The 21,503-nt window shown below is 37.9% G+C and overlaps 1 protein-coding gene across 6 annotated transcripts in view; it reads left to right on the top strand.

Annotated features, from left to right (window-relative positions):
- The window catches only part of LOC105495044 (oxysterol binding protein like 9), a 166,611-nt gene that overhangs the window by 26,866 nt on the left and 118,242 nt on the right, over positions 1-21,503 (top strand). For 5 of the 6 annotated variants that reach the window (XM_011764183.3, XM_011764181.3, XM_011764179.3 and 2 more), the window contains exon 2: positions 9,248-9,298. In XM_011764183.3, the coding sequence (XP_011762485.1) occupies positions 9,248-9,298 (51 nt within the window). Of the gene's footprint in view, positions 1-8,512; positions 8,532-9,247; positions 9,299-21,503 lie in introns of those variants that run through there. The other variant, XM_011764184.3, reaches the window with a different exon arrangement.

Below are 21,503 nucleotides of genomic sequence, written 5' to 3'. Positions count from 1 at the left end.
GTAACTTTTCAAACTTCTCTGGGAAATTAGAGAGGGTTTTATTATCCTTCCAGACCAGTTGAAACCAAAAGATCTAATCCTTATGGCATGCAGAAATGTTGCCAGGACCCTAGAGCTTTTTAGAAGAACACTGAGAAATCCATGGACATTTTATGTCTTAGTCTGTTTTCTGTTGCTATAACAGAATACCGCAGACTGGATAATTTATAAAGGAAAGAAGTTTATTTTGGCTCATGGTTCTAGCAGCTGGAAGAGCATAGTTTCTTCTTGCTGCTTCATAACATGGTGGAGGGCATCACGTGGTGAGAGAGCTAGACCAGGAGAGGTGAGGGAAATTGCTGTTACGACAAAGTCATTCTGTCAATAAAGAGCACACTTCTGTGATAGTGACATTAATTCATCAAGGAGGACAGAGTCTTCATTAACCTATTCATGAGGTCAGAGGGATTAGCTTTCTAACACATGAACTTTTGGGGCACACACTCAAACCCATAGGATTTTATTTTCCCACAGTATTATGGGAAAAAAAGCGTTTTATTATACCCTTGTTAGAAGTGAAGGGTAATCTGCTCTAGAGGTTCAGGTAAAGCTTCCCTTCTTAGGGAACTGAGGTTAAGTAGGAATTAGCCAGTAAAAGGAGTGAGGGTAGATGAGTAAAGGCACTTCAGGCAATGAGAACAATCCATGTAAAAGTCCTTAGGAGAGAAAGTGATTGGCTGGTTCAGGGAACTGAAAGATTAGTGTGGCTGGGGTCCAGGGATGATGGGGTCTTTTGAGGTAGGCTAGAGCCAGGCCAAGCAGGGTCTCTATAGAGAGCAAATTAATAAATGTGCATTTTATTTTAAGTGCAATATAGAGCCATGAAGTACTTTTTTTTTTTTTTTTTTTTTTTTTGCTTGCTTGCTTGCTTGCTTGTTTTGTCTTTCAATCGAAAAAGTAACCCGATCAGATTCATGTTTTGAAAAGACTCCTGGCTCCTGTGTGGAGAAAGGATTGGAGGAGAGGAAGAAGAGATAGAGAAGAATTAGAAGGTGATACAGGCTGGGTACAGTGGCTCACTCCTGTAGTCCCAGCACTTTGGGAGGCTGAGGTGGGTGGATTGCTTGAGCCCAGGTGTTTGAGACCAGCTTGGGCAACAAGGTGAAACCCCTTCTCTACAAGGAAAAAAAAAATTAGCTGGGTGTGGTGGCACGTGCCTGTAGTCCCAGCTACTCTGGAGGCTGAGGTGGGAAGAACACTTGAGCTTGGGAGGCAGAGGTTACAGTGACCCAAAATTGTGCCAGTGCACTCCAGCCTGGGCAACAGAGTGAGACCTTGTCTAAAAAAAAAAAAAAGAAGAAGAAGGTGATACAATATCGGGATGTATTTTAGAGGGCTGGATTGGGGTGGTTGATAGTAGAGATGAGGTTAAATGGAAGGCTTTGAGAGTTTGTTTTCTTTTTCAATTATGACCTCATGAAAGAAGATTTGAGAGTTGTTATGAGACAGAAATGAGGGGACTTTGATTGATTGGATGGAAGAGAGACAGGATCATGAGTTAGTTTTATACATGTTGAGTTTTGTTTCGTTTTGTTTGGTTTTTGAGGTAGAGTCTCGCTCTGTTGCCCAGGCTGGAGTGTAGTGGTGCAATCTTGGCTCACTGCAACCTCTGCCTCCCAGGTTCAAGCAATTCTTGCTGCCTCAGCCTCCCTAGTAGCTGGGATTACAGGCGTGTGCCACCACACCCAGCTAATTTTGGTATTTTTAGTAGAGATGGGGTTTCACCGTGTTGGCCGGGCTGGTCTCGAACTCCTGACTTCATGCGATCCATCCGCCTCGACCTCCCAGAGTGCAGGGATTATAGGCGTGAGCCACCGCGCCCAGCCCATGTTGAGTTTTAAATGCCTGTGAGAAAGCCAGGTGGAGATGTACTGAGGGAGAGAGTGGAGAAAATGTGAAATAGCCCTTGCCGAGATGGGAGAGCAAGTCTACTGAGGAATCATTTCCTGCTCTTCCCTCTGCCTGGGACTTTGCCCCCAGATTCTTCACTTCACTGGGTCCTCTAATTCAAATCTCAGTTCTTGTATCAACTCCTTGAAGAGTTTTTTCAAGCTACTTAAGTTAAAGTAGAACCTCCTTTCCCAAAAATAACTTTCTGATCATCACTGCTCTAATTTAAATGTGTCCCCCGGCATTCATGTGTTGGAAACTTAACTGCAACACTGCGACAATGTTGGGAAGTGGGGGCTAATGGAAAGTGTTTAGGCAGTCCCCTTGTGAACAGATCAACACCATCACAAAAGACTCGCTCACTTGTGCTCTTTGCCTTTCCACCCTGTGCTCTGTGATAAATAAGACTCTCACCAGATGCTGGTGCTTGGATTTTGGAATTCCCAGCCCCTTAAAACTGTGAGAAAATAAATTTCTGTTATAAATTATGCAGTCTCCGGTATTCTGTTACAGTAGCACAAGATGCACTAAGACAATCACCCTCCTTTATTTTCTTAACGCTTATCACCAGCTGAAACTATCTTCTTAACTTGGTTTTCTTAGGCAAAATATCTATTCACATCCTTTGCCCATTTTTAAATTGGGTTGTCTTTTTATTGTTGAGTTGTATGAGTTCTCTATATATTCTCGATACTACACCCCTACCCAGATACATATGATTTGCAAATATTTTCCCCCATTGTTTGGTTTGTCTTTTCACTGTCTTGATAGTGTTTTTTGTTTGTTTTTTAAAGACAGGGCCTCATTCTGTTGCCCAGGCTGTGGTGCAGTGGCACAATTATAGCTCTTCATAACCTCAAACTCTTGGGCTCAGGGGATCCTCCTGCCTCAGCATGATAGTGTTCTTTGAAGTACAAATGTTTTTAATTTTCATGATGCCCAGTTTTTTAATATTTCTTCTATTGCTTGTGCTTTTGGTATCATGTAATCATTGCTGATTCCAAGGTCATGAAGATTTGTACCTACGTTTTTATCTAAGAACTTAATAGTTTTACCCTTTAAATTTAGGTGTTGGATCCATTTTGAGTTAACTTTTTTATATGGCATAAGGTAGGTATCCAGCTTCATTCTTTTACATATGGTTTAAGCATCATTTGTTGGAAAGACTATTCCCTGTTGGATAGTCTTGGCACTCTTGTAAAAAAAAATCACTTGATTTTGTATGTATGGGTTTATTTCTATACTTCCAACTATTCCACTGATCCTATGCATATCCAAATGTCAGTACCACACTGTCTATTATTACTATGGTTTTGTATTACATTTTGGAATTGAGAAGTGTGAGTCCTCCAATTTTTTTTTTTTTTTTTTTTTTTTTTTTTTAAGATTGTTCTGGCTATTCTGGGTCCCTTGCATAACCACTGAATTTTGGCATCAGCTTATTAATTTCTACAACAGAAAAGGGCAGTTGGGATTTTGATAGGGATTATATTGAATCTGTAAATCAATTTTGGGAGTACTGCCATCTTAACAACGCTAAGTCTTTCAATCTAAGAGCATGAAGTGTCTTTCTGTTTATTTAGGTCTTCTTTAATTTCCTTGTGGTGTTTTGTAGTTTTAAGTGTACAAGTCTTATGCTTCTTTTATTAAATTTATTACTAAGTATTTTACATTTTGATGCTATTATAAATGGAATTGTTTTCTTAGTTATAGCTCCAAATTTTTTAAATCTAAAAGTATAGAAATACAATTAATTTTTGTTATTGAATTTGTGTTTGAAACTTTGCTGAGCCCATTTATTAGCTCTAATAGTTTGTTTTTGGTGTGGATTCCTTAGGATTTTCTTTTTTGTTGTTGTTTTTTATTTTTGAGATGGAGTTTTGCTCTGTGGCCTAGGCTGGAGTGCAGTGGCGCAATCTCGGCTCACTACAACCTCCTGGGTTCAAGCGATTCTCTAGCCTCAGCCGCCCAAGTAGCTGGGACTACAGGCGCCCACCACTCCCAGCTAATTTTTGTATTTTTAGTAGACGTGGGGTTTCACCATGTTGGCCAGGCTGGTCTTGAACTCCTGACCTCAAGTGACCCACCTGCCTCAGCCTCCCAAAGTGCTAGAATTTCAGGTGTGATCTACTGCGCCCAGCCCTCTAGGATTTTCTATATGTAAGGTTCTGTCTTTCTATATGTAAGGCTTTTTTATAGGTAAGGGTATGTCTTCTTCAAATAGAGATACTTTAAACTCTTCCTTTCTAATCTAGATGCCTTTATTTCTTTTTCTTGCCTGATTTCTCTGGCTAGTACCTCTAGTACAGTGTTGAGTAGGAGTGGCAAGATAAGACATTTTTGTCTTGTTCTTAGGTATAAAGCTTTTAACCCTTCATCATTACGTATGAGGTTACCTGTGGGCTTTTCATAGATGCCCCTTATTAAGTTGAAGAAGTTCCCTTCTGTTTCTAGTTTGTTGAGTGGTTTTTTAATCATGAAGTGGTGTTAGATTTTTTTAAAAGTACCTTTTCTGTGTCTTTTGAGATGATCATGTGATTTTTGTTCTTTATTTTATTAATATGGTATATTATATTGATTGTTTCTTATACATTGACTCAACCTTGTATTCTTTGGATAAATCCCACTTGGTCATAGTATATAATCCTTTTTATATGTTACTGGATTTGGTTCGCTAGTATTTTGTTGAGAATTTTTACATCTGTATTAGAAATAGATACTGTTTTTTCCCTATGATTTTTTTTTCTGGTTTTGATATTAGAATACTACTAGCTTTATAGAAAAAATTGGAAAGTGTTCCCTCTTCTGTATTTTGGAAGAGTTTGTGAAGGTGTGTCGTTAATTCTTTAAATATTTGATAGAACTCACTATCTGGGCCTGGACTTTTCTTTGTGAGAAGTTTTTTGATTACTAATTCAGTCTTTTTACTTATTTTATGTCTATTCAGATTTTCTGCTTTTTCTTTAGTCAGTTTTGACAGTTTATATCTTTCTTGGAATTTGTTGGTTTCATCTAATTTGTTGTTCATTGTATTTCCTTAGAGTTTTTTTGTTTTTGTAAGATTGATAATAATGTTTTTTTCTTTCATTCCTGATTTTAGTACTTTGAATCCCCTTCTTTTTCCTTGGTCAGTCTAGCTAATGATTTATCAATTTTGTTGATTTTTTAAAGAACCAACTTTTGGCCATTCACAGTGGCACGTGCCTGTAATCCCAGCACTTTGGGAGGCCGAGACAGGTGGATTGCTTGAGCTCAGGAGTAGCCCGAGAACCCCTTCGGAGTAGAACATATGAGTTCGATATTTCCACTTCATGGGGGTAATCCTGTTTTGTCATCCAGCTGAAAAGACTGTAGCATTCATTTCAGAGTGGTCCTTTTTTAAGGTACTGGGCCTTGTAGCTGGAGGCAGAGAGAGTGACAGTTACTGGGCTGTAGACCACATATCTATTTGTGCCAGTTTGCTTAAAAAAGGACATTTGTTAGCAGGTTTCAGAACATTGGTAAGGTAACATTCAGTAGGAGGATTGCTGGCGTTATGTCAGCTACCTTTCTGTCATTACCAGAAGCTACTAGGATTCATCAGAAATAACCTAATATTTGGTGAATGGCATTGGCTTAGACAGATTTGCTTCAGACCAGGATGTAGCTGAAGATCGCTGGCAGCTGGGACTTTCCTCCTCATCTCTCTGCTTCTCTTGTTGTGTAGGCTTGCTTTCTTCACATAGAAGGCACAGGACCAGTGGCTTCTGTACCTCACAGCTTCAAGAGCAGATAGGAAGGAGCTCTTCCCTTCACCCTGGTTGAAAAACTTCCTGGGAGATGACTCTGTCCTGCCCTGTGGGGTAGTGGGTCCTGTGATTGGTCAGCTTCCTTTGTCAGAAAAGGCTGTGTCTGGTGGAAGCAGTCACACCAGCTTCCCTATAGCCCCACATTAAAGCTGAGTGGGGAGAGTGAGGGAGAGGGCCCTGTGCTATTGTGAAAGAGGAGAATTTGATGCTATTAGAGCTCAGTTAAGGTCTGGGAGAATGATTTGCAGGACAGGCATTTCCAACTATGCAACTCAGCCACATTTTACGTATGTAACACTGGGTAACTTACTTGATATCCCTAGTGTCACTTTCAGTTGTAATATAGGAGTTATTCTTACTATGCAAAGGCTTGTAAGGTTTACTGTATATAAAGTGCCTGTTACATAAGGGACAGCAATGAGTGAGAATCTGCTGCTTCTGTTATTGTTATTATTAATGTTGCTATTACCCTTTCTCCAAGTCCTCATATTTAACAGTGATATTTTTCTAAAACACACCTTTAAGAATGCTATTTCCCTCTTTAGTAGCTCCCCATTAACTATTGAATAAAATTAAATTTCCTTAACTCCATGTATTTTTCAGACCCTTCAGGATCTGGTCCCCGTAATCTTCTTTTCAGCCTCATTTTTTAAAATGTTTAATTTTAACTTTTTTGAAACAGTCTCACTTTGTTGCCCAGGATGGAGTGCAGTGGCGCTATCTCAGCTCACTGCACCCTCTGCCTCCCAGGCTCAAGGGAGGGATTCTCCTACTTCAGCCTCCCAAGTAGCTGGGATTACAGGCGTGCACCACCATGCCCAGCTAATTTTTGTTTTTTTAGTAGAGATAGAGTTTCACCATGTTTGCCAGGCTAGTCTTGAACTCCTGGCCTCACTCAAGTGATCTGCCCACCTCGGCCTCCCAAAATGTTGGGATTACAGGTGTGAGCCACTGTTCCTGGCCTTCAGTCTTATCTATAAGTTCCTCTCTGCACCCTATGCTGTTGTCTATACATCTACTCTCCTATGAATAGGAAAGTAGAGTTTTCTACATCTGTGCCTTTGCTGATGCTGTTCCCTTGTCTTGGAATGGCCTTTCCCCCCACTACCTTCCCTCTCTTTTTATCAGATTTCTTGTTTCTTTCTTTCTTTTTTAAAGCCCCAGGTTGAAACTTGAAACCTGATCATTTCAGTTTTGCTTCCTTCCCTCATCTTTTTCCTTGACAGGGAGGAGCCTTCTGGAGTCCACAACACTTATTTTTGCTCTATTACAGTTGTTTACATGTTAGTCTTTTTTATGTTTTGGAAGAATCTAAGCCAATTGTTTTGTAGAATGTCACACATTCTGGATTTGTGTGATGATTTCTTAGTTGTATTTGTTTTAATTATTTTCAGTTATCTCTCTTAGTGTTTTCTTTTTTGTTGTTGAAAAAAGGGTCTTGCTTTGTTGCCCAGGTTAGAGTGCAATGGTGTGGTCATGGCTCACTGCAGCCTTGACCTCCTGGGCTCAAGCAGTCCTCCCACCTCTCAGCCTCCTGAGAGCTGGGACTATAGCTGTGTACCACCACACCTAGCTAATATTTTGTAGTTTTTGTAGAGATAGAGTTTTGTCATGTTGCCCAGGCTGATCTTGAACTCCTGGGCCCAAGCGACCCTCTTGCCTCGGACTCTGAAAGTGCTGGGTTAGGAAATTAGGAAACGATTAGGATTATAATTGGCCCTCTTAGTGTTTTTTAATTTGTAACCCTAATAGTTGTATTACCACTGGGACCTGTCTTGCCTTTTTTCTGTTTACTGTAATTTTATTTAAAAAATTGTGTTATAGTAGAAGAGGATCAAGGATGAATATATTAGTTTTACCTTTTTTGGGTTAATTTTGTATTCTAACCTCATCAGGGATTTTCAGATCTAATTATTTTTTTTGTGTATTTCCTTTACACTTTTGAAGGGAAGATAAGTATAGGGTACAGTCAAAGGGCTACTAAATGCTTAAGGAATGTTTTCATCAACTGTTTTCTTTCACTAACTGTGTTATTAGTAAAGAACTCTTTTCAATTCTGCTTGGTATTGAGAAATTTTTTTCCTAAAATATGTGAGTCCTGATATTTATAGGTAGAACAAAAAGAATACTCTCTTTAGTATCTCAGTAATCACTTCTGAACATGAATTTTACAGCTCAAGACTTTGGATATAGGGCATCTATGGTTTCAAGCAGGATAATCATCTTTAAAACATAATCAAACAATATTGGCTTGTTTTGCTGCTTTCTCACACAGGTGGAGTACAGGAAAATACCAGTTGTTCAAGTGTTAAGTATTTCAACTTCCATTATTTGAGGTGTTACTTTGTTGTATTGCACATGACTAATTTACTGTTAGGAATATTTACTGAATGTAAACATAGCACTTTTATATAACATAGGCTTTGCTTGGCTCAGTTTAGTAAGGGACACAGAGAGGTTAAGTTACATTTCATCAGTAAATGTTTTTTGAGCACCTGATATGTAACAGACACTGTTCTGAGGCATAAGTCAGATACAATTCCTACCCTCTAAGGAATGTGTAGTCTTGTGGGTGAAGTAAACCAGCGATTATAACACAGGGTGATGCATGCCACAACAGGGGAACACACAGAAGACTCTGGGAGTCCAGAGTGGAAATCTAAATCAGACGGAGCTAAGGTGATTGAAATGACAACGAGGCAGAGCATTTGGGTCAAGAAAATTCCAAACTGAGGGACATTGGATGAGAAGTCACAGAAGCAAAAATGTTACCCAGGGAATTGCAGAGGTAAAGCTAAAGCAATACTTCTTGAGGTATGGTCTTCTGTTTGCCTTTGTCAGAATTATCTGGGGGCAGCCGGGTGCAGTGGCTCATGCTTGTAATCCTAGCACTTTGGGAAGCCAAGGTGGGTGGATCACCTGAGGTCAGGAGTTCGAGACCAACCTGGCCAACATGGTGAAACCCTGTTGCTACTAAAAACACAAAAATTAGCTGAGCGTGGTGGCGGGCGCCTGTATTCCCAGCTACTCTGGAGACTGAGGCAGGAGAATCGCTTGAACCCAGGAGGCAGAGGTTGCAGTGAGCCAAGATTGCACCATTGCACTCCAGCCCGGGCGACAGAGTGAGACTCCATCTCAAAACAAAACAAACAAACAAAAATAATTATCTGGGAGTGATTCTTAAACCTCCAGGTGATTCTTAGCCTTCTAGGTGGTTCTGTGACTCCCTAAAGTATGAGAAACACTCGTACTTAAGGGAATGAAGAAGGAATGAAAATAATGATTTAATTTATGTTACATTAAAGGTATGTGTAAAGTTCTATGATTAGGTTAATTTATATAGACTGTATGACATTTTCATTTAAAATCTGTGTATTTTCCTGTCCATAAGTAATTTCTTTTTGGAAGGGGAGTTGGCAGAAGGGATGGGTATTACTGTAAATCTTGTCCTTTTATTCCCCAGATGATTCTAAAAACAATTTACCAGTCTGTTAATGTTTTATTCATTGACTGCTTTGTTTTTCTTTTAGTCCAAGGACAAAATGATGAGAGGCTCTCGCAGAGGATGTGTTAGACTCAGAGTGAGTATTTATTCATTTTTATGAAAATCAGTTTTGACAGAAAGAAGAAAATTGTATTCTGATAGAATTATGGAAGTCTAAATTTAGTTTAGCTTCCTTATGTAATTGTAGGGGCAGGTATCTAAGTCTCAGAGAGAAAATGTAATTTCTCCAACTAACTGCTAGTCAGTATCAGAACCAGGACTAGAACTCAGTTATTTTGGCCCATGATTAAATGTTGTGTTTATGACTTAATGCATGTACTGATTTTCTTAAACCTCTGCTTTACAGACAAGAGACAAGGGCTGGAAATTAAATGAGTTATAGTGTTGGTGGTATATTAACAGTAGAAAAAATGGAAAAATCCCAACTGTTAGCTGCTGCTGCTTTGTTTTTCCTATTCCTATTTACTGTTTAATCATGGTATATATAGCAGTGCTGTCCAGTAGAAATACAATGTTAGCTGCATCTATAATTTAAAGTTTCCTAGTAAGCCACATTTCAAAAGAAAAAAGAAACAGGCAAAATTAATGTTTTGTCTAGGTCAATATATCTGAAATATTATTATTTGAACATGTAATTAATAAAAAATTATTAAGATATTTTACAATCTTTTTTTCCATACTAACTATTCAAAATCCAGTGTGTCTTTTACATAAAGGGTACATCTCAATTAGGACTAGCTGTACTTCAGAGAAGGGGATCAATAGCCACATGTGGCTAGTGGCTGCCTTATAGTGCGTACCTATAGCTTCATGCTGCTTTCAATTTCCGCCATTGTTTGAATAAGTAAAGGCAAGAAAGAATGCATGGCTGGGGATACAGTTTCTAATATTCCATTGTATATGAAGAAAAGTCGCTTCTATCATAACTAGGTTTATCAGCTTCTAGGAGCCTTTTCTTCAGGACCCTGTTGACTTCTTTCTTCCATCTTTTTTTTCTGCATCCTTACTTTTGAAGATGTGAATATATTTGGTAAACATATTATTGCCATTATTAACAGTCCTTGATAGAATTGGGAAATAACGCTGAGAAAGACACTAAATTATAATAGAAAAATCCTGGCACTGAGATAGGAGTAGGTATGGGAGATTTGCAGGATGGAAGTGAGACAGGCCTGTTTCAAACAGATGGTATATATGTGATAGCACAAAGATTTTTAAAAATTCAACTTCTAGTTGAATTTTTTTTTTCCCTAAAATTTTCCTTTGGTTTCTCTTTTGTCTGCTTCGTGTAATTACTTTTCTAAGCACTTGCTGTTGACCTCAGTCACCAGTCAGTCTGGTATTAACTGCTCTTTTGGCTTGAGATAGGTTCAGTAGTGAGACTTTGGCAGAACTGTCTTGAGAGAGCACTGCAGTTGAATTCCATCTGGATTTAGGCCACTGTCTCATTGTTACAGTTAATCCACTGGTTTTGTCTGTCTTTTTTTGTTTTTGCTTTTAAATATAGCTTAATTAATTATTAACCCTTCTAACTACCATCTTAAGAAATAGAATATTGCCAGCTGTACCTGAAGCCTCTCCACATGCCCAAGTTAAATAAATTACATCCCTTATGTGTCTCCTAAAGTAATCACTTCTTGTATTTGGTTATAACTTTTTTACCCAAATGTGCATCCGTAAGTCCTATAGTTTTCTTACCTATTTATTTAACTTGATGTCTTTTGTTTACAATTTGTCTTTTGAAGAATCCGGAGCAACTGGGTGCTGTAGCTCACGCCTTTAATCCCAACACTGGGAGGCCAAGCGAGGCAGAGGATCATTTGAGCCCAGTAGTTTGAGACCAGCCTGGGAAACATAGTGAGATCCCCATCTCTACAAAAAATTAAAAAATATTATCTGGATGTGGTGACACATGCTTATAGTCCCAGCTACTTGAGAGGCTGAGGCAGGAGGATCGCTTGAGCCCAGGAAGTCAAGGTTGTAGTGAGCCATAATTGTGCCACTGCCTTCCAGCCTGGGTGACAGAGTGAGACCCTGAGACCCTGTCTGAAAAAAAAAAAAAAAAAAAAAAAGAAAAAAACAAAAGAATCCAGACCCTTTGACCTGTAAGAATTTTCCATAGTATAGATTTTACTGATTGCAACAGTGGTGCAGTTCGCTATATTCCTTTGTCCATTGTTTTTGCTGCAAATTGGCAGCTGAATCCAGAGACTGGATCAGACTTAGGTTTGATCCCTTTGGCAAGACTGTAGGTGGTGGTGTGTTCCTTTAGTAGGAAGAACATGATGTCTAGTTTTTGCCCTTTGTTGATATTAGCAGCTATTGACATTCAGTGCCTACACCCATTAACTCATTGAGGGTTGCAAAATGATGACAGTCTATCATTTTGTTTTAATTTTTATCAGAAATAATTTTATAAGGAGACATTTCACCTATTACTTGGTTACCCAGTGGTGCAGTTAAAATAGGCAAGATGAGTGCTTGATTATTTCCTTTTATTTACCAAATTTTAAAGGTAATGAATTGGCTTCAAAAACAACCACTTATATATATTTCCAAAAGAATTGAAGCAGGGACTGAAACGGATGCTTATATATCCATGTTCATAGAAGCATTATTTGCAATATTCACAGCAGCCAAGAGGTGGAAAGGATCCAAGTGTCCATCCACTGATGAATGGATAAAAAATGTGGTGTATAAATACAGTCTATTATTATTATTATTATTCAGTCTTATAAAGGAAGGAGATTCTGACACATGCTGCAACATAGATGAACCTTAAGGACACTAGACTAAGTGAAATAAGCCAGTTACAAAAAGACAAAAATGGTATGATTCCACTTATGTGGGACACCTAGAGTAGCCAAAATCAGAGACAGAAAGTAGAATCGTGGTTTCCAGGGTTCAGGAGTAGGGGAGATGGGGACTTAGTGTTTAATGAGTAGGGAGTTTTCAGTTTGGAAAGATGAAAAAACTCTGGAGATGGATGGTGATGATGGTGATCATCACATCATGAACAGTGTGAATGTCCTTAATGCCACTGAACTGTACACTTAAAAATGGTTAAAATAATAAATTTCATGTTAGTATGTTTTACCATACACATAAAAGCACCCATTTATTTCACAGTTTTATAGGTCAGACATCTCAGTTGGGTTTTGCGCTTAAGGTCTCATGTGACTGAAACCAAGGAGTTGGCTGGGCTGGGCCCTTATCTGGAGGCTCTGAAGAAGAGTCCTCGTCCAGGCTCATTCAGGGCATTTGCAGAATTCAGTTCCTTGTGGTTGTAGAACTGAGGCCCTGTTTTTGTTGTTGGCTATCAGTTGTGTTCTGCTTTTAGCTTCTAGAAGCTACACATATTCTTGGTCACGTGGCCTAGACCCCTCCATCTTCATGTCAGTGATGTGCATTGAATCCTTCTGGTGCTCTGAATCTTTCTGACTTCCCATTCTGCTATCAGCTGCAGAAAATGCTCTGCTTTTAAAAGACCTCATGTGATAATATCAGATTAGGTCCACCAGATAATCTCCCTTTTGCCATGTAATATAACATAATTACTCCTGCGATATCATCATATTCACCGTTTTCATCCATATTCAAAGGGGAGGAGATTATACAGGGGCAAGGGTCTGTGAGAGTCTTTCTTAAAATTCTGCCTACTACACAGCATGACAGAGAAGAACCAAATATACCTGTGTTTGAATCCCATCGCTTTGTTGACTGGAAAAGGGAAGCTATCATAAGCTTCCTGAGCTTGAGTTTCCTCTTCTTTAAGGTGGAGATAATACTCTTCTTGCAGAATTTTGTGAGGATTAGGTCCTGGCACATAGATGGAACTTATTACTTAGAAGCGTGTATGTGTGTGTTTGTCCCACTGTGTGCGCACACGTGCATTTTACTAGGCTTTGTGGTATTTTCCAAAAATTAGACTGCCGAGGCTTCTTAGTCAAGAAATATCTGGAGGGTTTGTTTACAATACAGTTACCAAGTCAACCTTCTAGATAGGCTGCTTTAGTGCAGTGTTCTCGAACCTTTATTTTTAAACAGATTATCCAGGTAATTATGTTGTGTAACCAAGAGGGACCACCGGTGTAGAAACAATCAGAGAGACCTGGGGCTGAATTTTACTCAGCTCTTCCCTTACTGACTCTGACATTGGGCAAATTTCTTAACTTTTATGAGGATACCATGATATAACTGGTAGGGTTGCTGTGAGGCTTAGCAATTATGTATGTGTAGGAAATGGTAACTGCTATGGATGACAACAATGATGACAATGATGATGATGAATATGGTGGTGATAGACACTGCATCTAGATTCCAAATGAGCTTAATGAGCTATCACTGACGGCACTACTGATCTTGCCTGTGCCCCTTCCATCCCATCCTATATTTGATTCACGCTATGTTTCTTCCTGTTCCCTCACTGTGCTTCTTCATTCCTTATTGCTTCTGACTTTTTTTTTTCGTATATCATGGAAGTTCTGCACCCTCTATCTGATGAGCTCTTTGCTTAAGAGACTTTTCAAATGCTACCTCATCTGTGAAGCCTTTTTGATCCACTTACTTCTAACAGGTTTAATTCTTCCCCATCCTCTACTTTGTTTTTCCTTCTTCTCCGTCTCCTGCTTCTCCTCCCCCTCCTTGCTCTCTCCCCAACTTTTGACAGGATCTTGCTCTGTCACCCAGGCTGGAGTGCAATTATAGCTCACTACATCCCCAAATTCCTGGCCTCAAGCAATCCTCCTACCTCAACCTCCTGAGTAGCTAGAATTACGGGTGTGCACCACCACACCCGGCTAATTAAAAAAAAATTTTTTTTTTTTTAAGAGATAAGATCTCACTGTGTTGCCTAGGCAGTCTTCCTAACTCAGTCTCCTAACTCCCGGCCTCAGGCAGTCCTCCTAACCCAGTCTCCCAAAGCATTGGAATTACAGGCACCAGCGACCATGCCCGGCCTATTTTTTTGTATTTGTAATTTAGAGCCGTGAAATTACTTGTTACATTGTATTACATGTTAATTTTTCTGTTTTCTCCACTTGGATAATAAGTTCTTATTCACTGTCACAATTGCCTGGCACATAATAAATACTCAAAAATGCTTATTGTTAATTTTGTGTATTTATAAAAATAATCAGTAAGTGTTGGGAAATTTGCCTTTACTATGGTTTGCATACAAAAGAACTGTGGGAGTTACTTAAACATAATATGAGCCAGTGGTATGATATATTTTCTAAAAAAACAAAGCAAAACACCCGTGTGAATATAGGGTACATAAAAGGAGAATGGAGAAAGGAACCATAGAGGAAACCCAGATCAGGTGCTGTGCTAGATAATTTTCATACACATTCCCATCATAACCCTGGTAGGTAAATGCTCATATTTCATTTTACAGATAATGAGACTGAGACTCAAACTACTCTTAGTAACTTATCAAGGTCACATAGAAATGGTGAATCTGAGATTGGACTTGGGTCTTATTTCAAAGCCCTGTTCAATTCTTAATGTTACTAGGCTCCCATTCCTCTGGACTAGAAGAGTGAATTCAGATACCGTAAGTTATTGTAAGGCAGTGTAAAACCAGAGGAGGAAAGCAGAAAAGTGAAAAACTTTCTTTGTGTTGGTTACGAAGTGTGTGCCACTAGATGGTGCCCTTTCCTTGATGAAGAAGTAAAATGTTGATTGGGTCCTGTGGTCTGATCCCTTCCCATACTAGTCAAAAAGAAAACATTGGCATTTTCAGATAATATCTGGAAAATGGAGACATGACAACATTTGAGGCAGTGTGGCCCGGGCTTGGTGGCTCATGCCTGTAATCCAGCACTTTGGGAGGGTGAGGCAGGAGGATCACTTGAGTTCAGCAGTTTGAGACCAGCCTGGGCAACATAATGAGACCTCTTCTCTACAAAAAAAAATGAACAAAATCAGCTGGGTGTGGTGGCTTACACCTCTAGTCCCAGCTACTTGGGAGGCTGAGGTGGGAGGATCACTTGAGTGCAGAAGGTCAAGGCTGCAGTGAGCTGAGATCATACTGCTGCGCTCCAGCCTAGGTAACAGAGGAAGACCCTGTCTCAAAGAAAAAAAAAAAAAGTAGGGTGTAGTGGCAAAAACAAATACAGGGCATGTATATAATGAAATTCAGATTTAGATTCTGCCATATTCTGGCATTGTGATTTGAGGCAACTTTTCAACTCTGAGCCCTATTTTCCATTATCTGTGGGCTAGGCATCATGCCATTTACTCATAGTATTGTGAGTACCAAATTTAGTTAGTAAAATTTGAAAAGTACTCAAACACAGTGTTTGGAGCTTAATAGGATCTAAATGAATGGTAGGTTTTTTTTGTAATTCGTAATTTCTGTTAATACAGATGAATCCCAGATGCTGAAGAATTCTAAAGGGCCTTAGGAATCACCAAAGAAAAATGAATTATATTAAACAAGGTTTTAATGGTAAATGTGTTGTACATCTTTGAAAACTATTAATCCACATATGATTTAGAGTAACCCTCTTTTACTCCATCCAGTGAAACTGAGTATTCCATTTACCTGTTGTACTGGGTATCAGAATTGAATGTGATTTCCTGAGGGATGCATTATCTATTCTCTTTTCTTTTAGTCTCTCATGAGAGAGGTCAGTGGTGCACCATGACAGAATATTAATATTTACAGTAATGACTTCTGCTAGTGCCCTATTTCATTGATACCATGACTTTTTTTTTTTTTCCACAATTCTATAAGATGTTAGTTTTAGGTTACTGTATAACCTTAAGAATGTCTTCCTTTTTCCCTTGGATCTGTATCCTGTAAGAACTTTTATCAATTGTCTTGTCATTTCACTGTGAAAAGTCACTCTATTCATTCTGGCTTTTCTTGTCAATTCAGTAGCCTTTTTGTAAGCTCTTTCCCTTCTCTATGAATTTAATATTGAAAATATCCTCCCTTGGGCAAGATGTAAACATCTATTTAACCTCTGTGATTGGTACGTAGATGTCATTAGTGCTATATTTTATGAATGTTTATACTATTTCATAATTACAAATTAAAAATTAAATGAAAGAGAAAGTGATGCGAGAATATATTCCAGGCAAGTGCTAACCATAAGAAAGCTGGGAAACAGAATTAATGTCAGACATAGAATACTAAGAAAATAAATTAAATTATTATGGAAAAAGAGCATACCAAAGACACGGTATCACATAGATAACATTCTTTGACAACAATGGAATAAATTAGAAATTCTAAAGGGTCCTTGACGAAACAGTAGCCACCCACCTCAGACATATACTTCTGAATGATTCATTGGTGAAAGTAGAAATCATAATAGAAATCGTGAAATATCTAAATCTGAACAATAATGAGAAAACCACATGTTAAAACTGCATCTATGGAAGTCTATGATTTATAATCTTAAATGAATATATTACAAGACAGATTGAGAATTAATGATCTAAGCATTACATTTTTAAAATTAGGAAAAGAAAAGTAATAGCAGAGGAAATAGAAAGAAGAAAATAACAAAAAGAATACACTAATGAAATGGGAAATAAACAGTAGAGAGCATAAACAAACTGAACTGTGATTCTGTGAGAACAGTAATAAAATAAACCCCCGTTAGATTGGGAGGAAAAAAACAAAGGCACAAATAATATTAAGAATGGAAAAAGATAAGTACATAATAGTAGAGATGAAAAATTGGCAGGAAGCTACTACAAATATATGTTGCCAATAAATTTGAAAGCTTACATGAAAAATGGATAATTTCTCAAAAAAGTATACATCAACAAAATTAGACTATCAAAGAACTTGACAAGGTGATTCTAAAAGTCATTTAAAATTTGGGAAAGTGGAGAGATATTTTTAAAGAATAAGGTGTTGGTGGACTTGCTGCTCCAGATATTAAGGTTTTTAAATGAAACTATGGTAATTAAAATGGTATGGTGGTGTTATAAGAGAAAGAAATAGATTAGTGGAAGAGAAAGCTGAAAAACAGAACCATTTGGATTTGGGCCTTGGAATAAGCTGGAAATTTGGTATATGATAGAGCATTACAAATCAGACATTATCACTTTGTAAATGAAGCTGGATCAATTGGGTGTCCATATGAAAAAAAGAATATTACTCTTTACCCAATGTGATACACAAAAACAAATTTCAGATGTATAAGAGGTATAAAATGAAATTTTAAACTTAGAAAAAAAGCATAGGTGATATCTTTATGATGTCGAGATAGAGCAGAAAGCATAAACCACAATGGCAAATATTTGTGGATTTGACAACATTCAAAATTTAAAACCTTTGAACAAAAAAAGATACCACAGTAAAAGGGAAAAGACAACTCATGGACAGAAGAGAAAATACTTACATCAATTGGCAAAGGATTAATATTCCGTGTATATATAAATAACTCCTGCATATTAATAAAGAAGACAAAAAAATCCCCCCAAATGCATACAAATTGGTAAAAAAGACAAAAGAATTCTCAAAATGTAGACAAGTTACATACTTTCAATTCATGTAAGGGGGAACAAGAAGGTAAAATGTTGAATGCAAAAGCAAAGCAAATTGTTTACCAATCTGTTACTGGCACCTAGGACAGTGCCTAAAAATTCAATAAATACTTGTTGAATCAATGAATGAATGATGCTAAAGTAGGTCCTCCATGCAGCGTCTTCTTTAGTGAGCAGGTTGAACCTCAAGCCATTCTGCTCCCTGCTATATTATTGATTCTCTCACTCCTCTCTAGACCATATGTTCCTCCAGGGCATAGACATGTTTTGTATCCCCTGGCTGTTACTGTTCTTGGTCCAGAATAGGTATTTAGTAAGTTTGTTGAAGTAATTAGTGAATATTGTTTACTGTCACCATGTCCTGTTAAGAACAGGCTTTAAATCAGGGTTTGCAAGACCTAGAATTCTTCTCCATTTTAGTTGTTGGACCTTTGGCAAACTTAAAAAAATTTTTTTTAAACTTGAGTCCCAGTTTCTTAATCTCTAAAAAAGAGTAATGATCTGTTCTGCCTAAATCTCAGGGACCATATTTAATTGCACCATGTGAATGTAAGTAGACTTCCAGTGTCATTTAAGCAGTGATGAAAAGTATGTGGTTGTGGAGTTATAATGGGAGTAGCTATGCTGTGTATTCTTAGCACTGTCTACATTCCTTTTAGGAGCCTGTGAGCAATCTGTGTCCCAGAGGAGTCATCATTCTTTTTAATTATTTTTGGAACCAATTCACCAGCCTACTTTTCTCTTCTTTTTGCAAAGGGAGATTGGCCCCAAAATAGCCAGAATTCTGTTTCTTTCCTTTTTTTCCCCTCTCAAGCCATGAGAGCAAAACTATCTTTCTGTCTTTGGCATCAGAATGATGATTCATGTCTGAAGTATGTCTGTGTGTATAGAAAAAAAAAAGGAAAAGAGGGAAAGTCAGCATATTCATCCAGTAGGACAAGATTGTGTAGCTCTAGTTTCTGTTTGGTGCCTTGATAGTGTGACCCTGGAGCAACAGGCACTTTGTTGACCTCAAGTACTGATAGAACTTTAAGAAGTTGACCATCTGAAACCTTCAGAAAAAAATCATGAGAGGTCACTGAAAGATATATATGTTTATTATGTTGGCATAATGGGAGTCATAAAAGTGGAGTTGAAAGAAAAACATTGGTATTTTTGTGGGTTAGTATAACAAATAACTTTTCTTAACAACAGAACACCATTTCATATATATATTATCAAAGGAATTTTTGCTCTACCAGATATAAACAAAAAAGTACTCTAGACCCAGATAAAGGGAGAGGAAGGATGTCTCAGGCAGAGGGAACATGTGCAAAAAATGGTGGTAGGAGAGAACTTGGGGCAATTGGTAAACCTTAAGCTATTTAAGTGTAGAATAGAGAGGTAGGCATGGAGCAAATCACTAAGGGCCTTGTAGGCTAGGCTGTGGCGGAAAGTGACCACATCCCTTAAGCCAGAAGTGCTTGAGAATGAAAGGGGGATCTATTCATTACTGAGTCAGGGCAACAGGAATAATCCAGGATTGTTCCAGGCAAACCAGGTCGTATGGTCACCTTGTGTGAAGGTCACCTTGATGTGTAACGTATCCTTCAAGGAATAGAAGATTAAAATAAATTATAAACTAAGGATTGGACAGCTGAATAATCTTGACTAAAAGGGAATGAGAGAGGCTAGCCAATTGCTAGATGAAGACATGGAATTGAAAAGGGCTGCTGCTAAAGAGTGTAAAGACTTGAGTCTTGAGTATGTGTAAATGCAGTTGGGAAAAAGAGAGAAAGAGAGAGAGAGAGAGACCGAGAAGAGAAATAGAGACCAGGAAGAGAGAGACAGAAATTGAAAATTGGCAGGGATATGGGGCATGAGTGTGGAAGGACTGGGTTTTAGATAGAAGAATGGATGCCTTTTTCATTATGATAAGTGGAAAGGAAGCATGCTGGGTTTAGATGCAAGTGAGTCTTCAGGTGGGAGGGCATAGCAGGAAGGTTTAGAATTTTTACCCAATGACTGCTTTTGTTGTTGGGAGTCCTAGCCAATGAATAAAGCAATAAAAGACATATAAGGTATAAGGCTTGGAGTAGAAGTAATAAGACTGTTATTCACAGCAACTCAACTGAGCATATGGAAAATCCAAAAGAATCTATGGATATAGCTATTAAAATTGAGAATTGAATCTAGCAAGATAACCGGATACAAAGTTATTATATAAAAATCAATGATATTTCTGTATACTGACAACTAGCAATGAGAACATGAATTTTTTGAAATGGAGAACATTTATAATAGCATCAAAAGGCATCAAATTTTTAGGAATAAATATTAACAAAAGATGAGTGAGACCTCTACTCAGGAAATGATAAACATTATTGAAATTAAAAAATGCCTAAATAAATGGCAGTCTATTTATTTAGACTGGCAAATCCCAGTTTATTTCCAGTCATTTGAGTCATTATGCTGGCAAGTGTTTGTGTGTGTGTGTGTGTGTGTGTATGTGTAATGTGTGTAGCTGACTAAAAATTTATAAAGAGCCAAGAATATCCATTCCTGATTCCTGCCTTCTCAGCCAGCATACAGAACCCAGTATAAATGGTGATTTGCTTTCATCTGCCCCTTTGGGGATGGCTAGCTATGACTGTGTTGATGATGTTTATTTATTTAAAAAATTTTTTTTTAATTGGAGGATTTACTCTACCTGATATCCAAATGTAAAGCCTTCCAGAAGATAATGTAGGAGAATATTTTCATAGCCTTGGGACTGGGAAAGACTTCTTAAAGGAGATGTAGAAAGCAGAACTATAAAATGGAAAGTCAATACATTGTACTACTTTAAAGTTAAGAATTCTTCATCAAAAGATATCATTATGTGAGTGCAAAAGCAGGCAACAGAGTAGAAGTAGATACTTGCTTAATTTATAACCATTGAAGGGCTCATACCCATGATATAGAAAGAACTACAAGTAATGAGAAAAAGATAGTCCAGTCTTGTCAATGGAGAAGAAACAAACTATTTCACAAAAGAGGATATTCAAATGGTCAGAAACCATGAAAAGATACTTAACCTTGTCAGTTACTAGGGAAGTGGAAATTAAAACCAGTACGAAATGTCACTGCTTACTTGCCGAGAATAACTAAGGTAAAAAAGTGTTAGTGAAGTTAGTGGAACAGTTGAAACTGTCGTATACCGCTGATGGGAGTATAGTTGACACAATCACTTTTGAGGACCGTTTGATAGTATCTCTAAAACTGATATATGCATATCCTGTGACCAAGGAAATTTACTCTCCTAGATCTGTATTTAATATAAATATATGTATAACAACAGATTTGAATAAGAATATTCATAGGAGCTTTATTCTAATAATGTAAAACTGAAAAGAACATAAATGTCCATCCACAATGGAATTGATCATTGTGGATCTATAAGAGGAATGATATATATAGCAATAAAAATGAACAAACTACTGTTTCATACAACAGTATGGATGAATCTTACAAACATGGTGCATGAAAGAAGCCAGACACAAAGAAAAATAAGTGGTATGAGTCCATTTGTATAAAATTCAAAGACAGGGCCAGGCATGATGACTCACACCTGTAATCTCAGCACTTTGAGAGGCTAGATCACTGGAGGCCAGGAGTTTGAGACCAGCTTGGTCAACATGGTGAACGCTGTCTCTACTAAAAATACAAAAATTAGCTGGGTGTGTGGTGGTGCATGCCTGTAATCCCAGTTACTCGGGAAGCTGAGGCACAAATATCACTTGAGCCTGGAAGGC

This window comes from Macaca nemestrina, chromosome 1 (genome assembly GCF_043159975.1).
Source record: "Macaca nemestrina isolate mMacNem1 chromosome 1, mMacNem.hap1, whole genome shotgun sequence".
NCBI lineage: Eukaryota > Metazoa > Chordata > Mammalia > Primates > Cercopithecidae > Macaca > Macaca nemestrina.
This window is presented reverse-complemented; position numbering and strand designations above follow the sequence as displayed.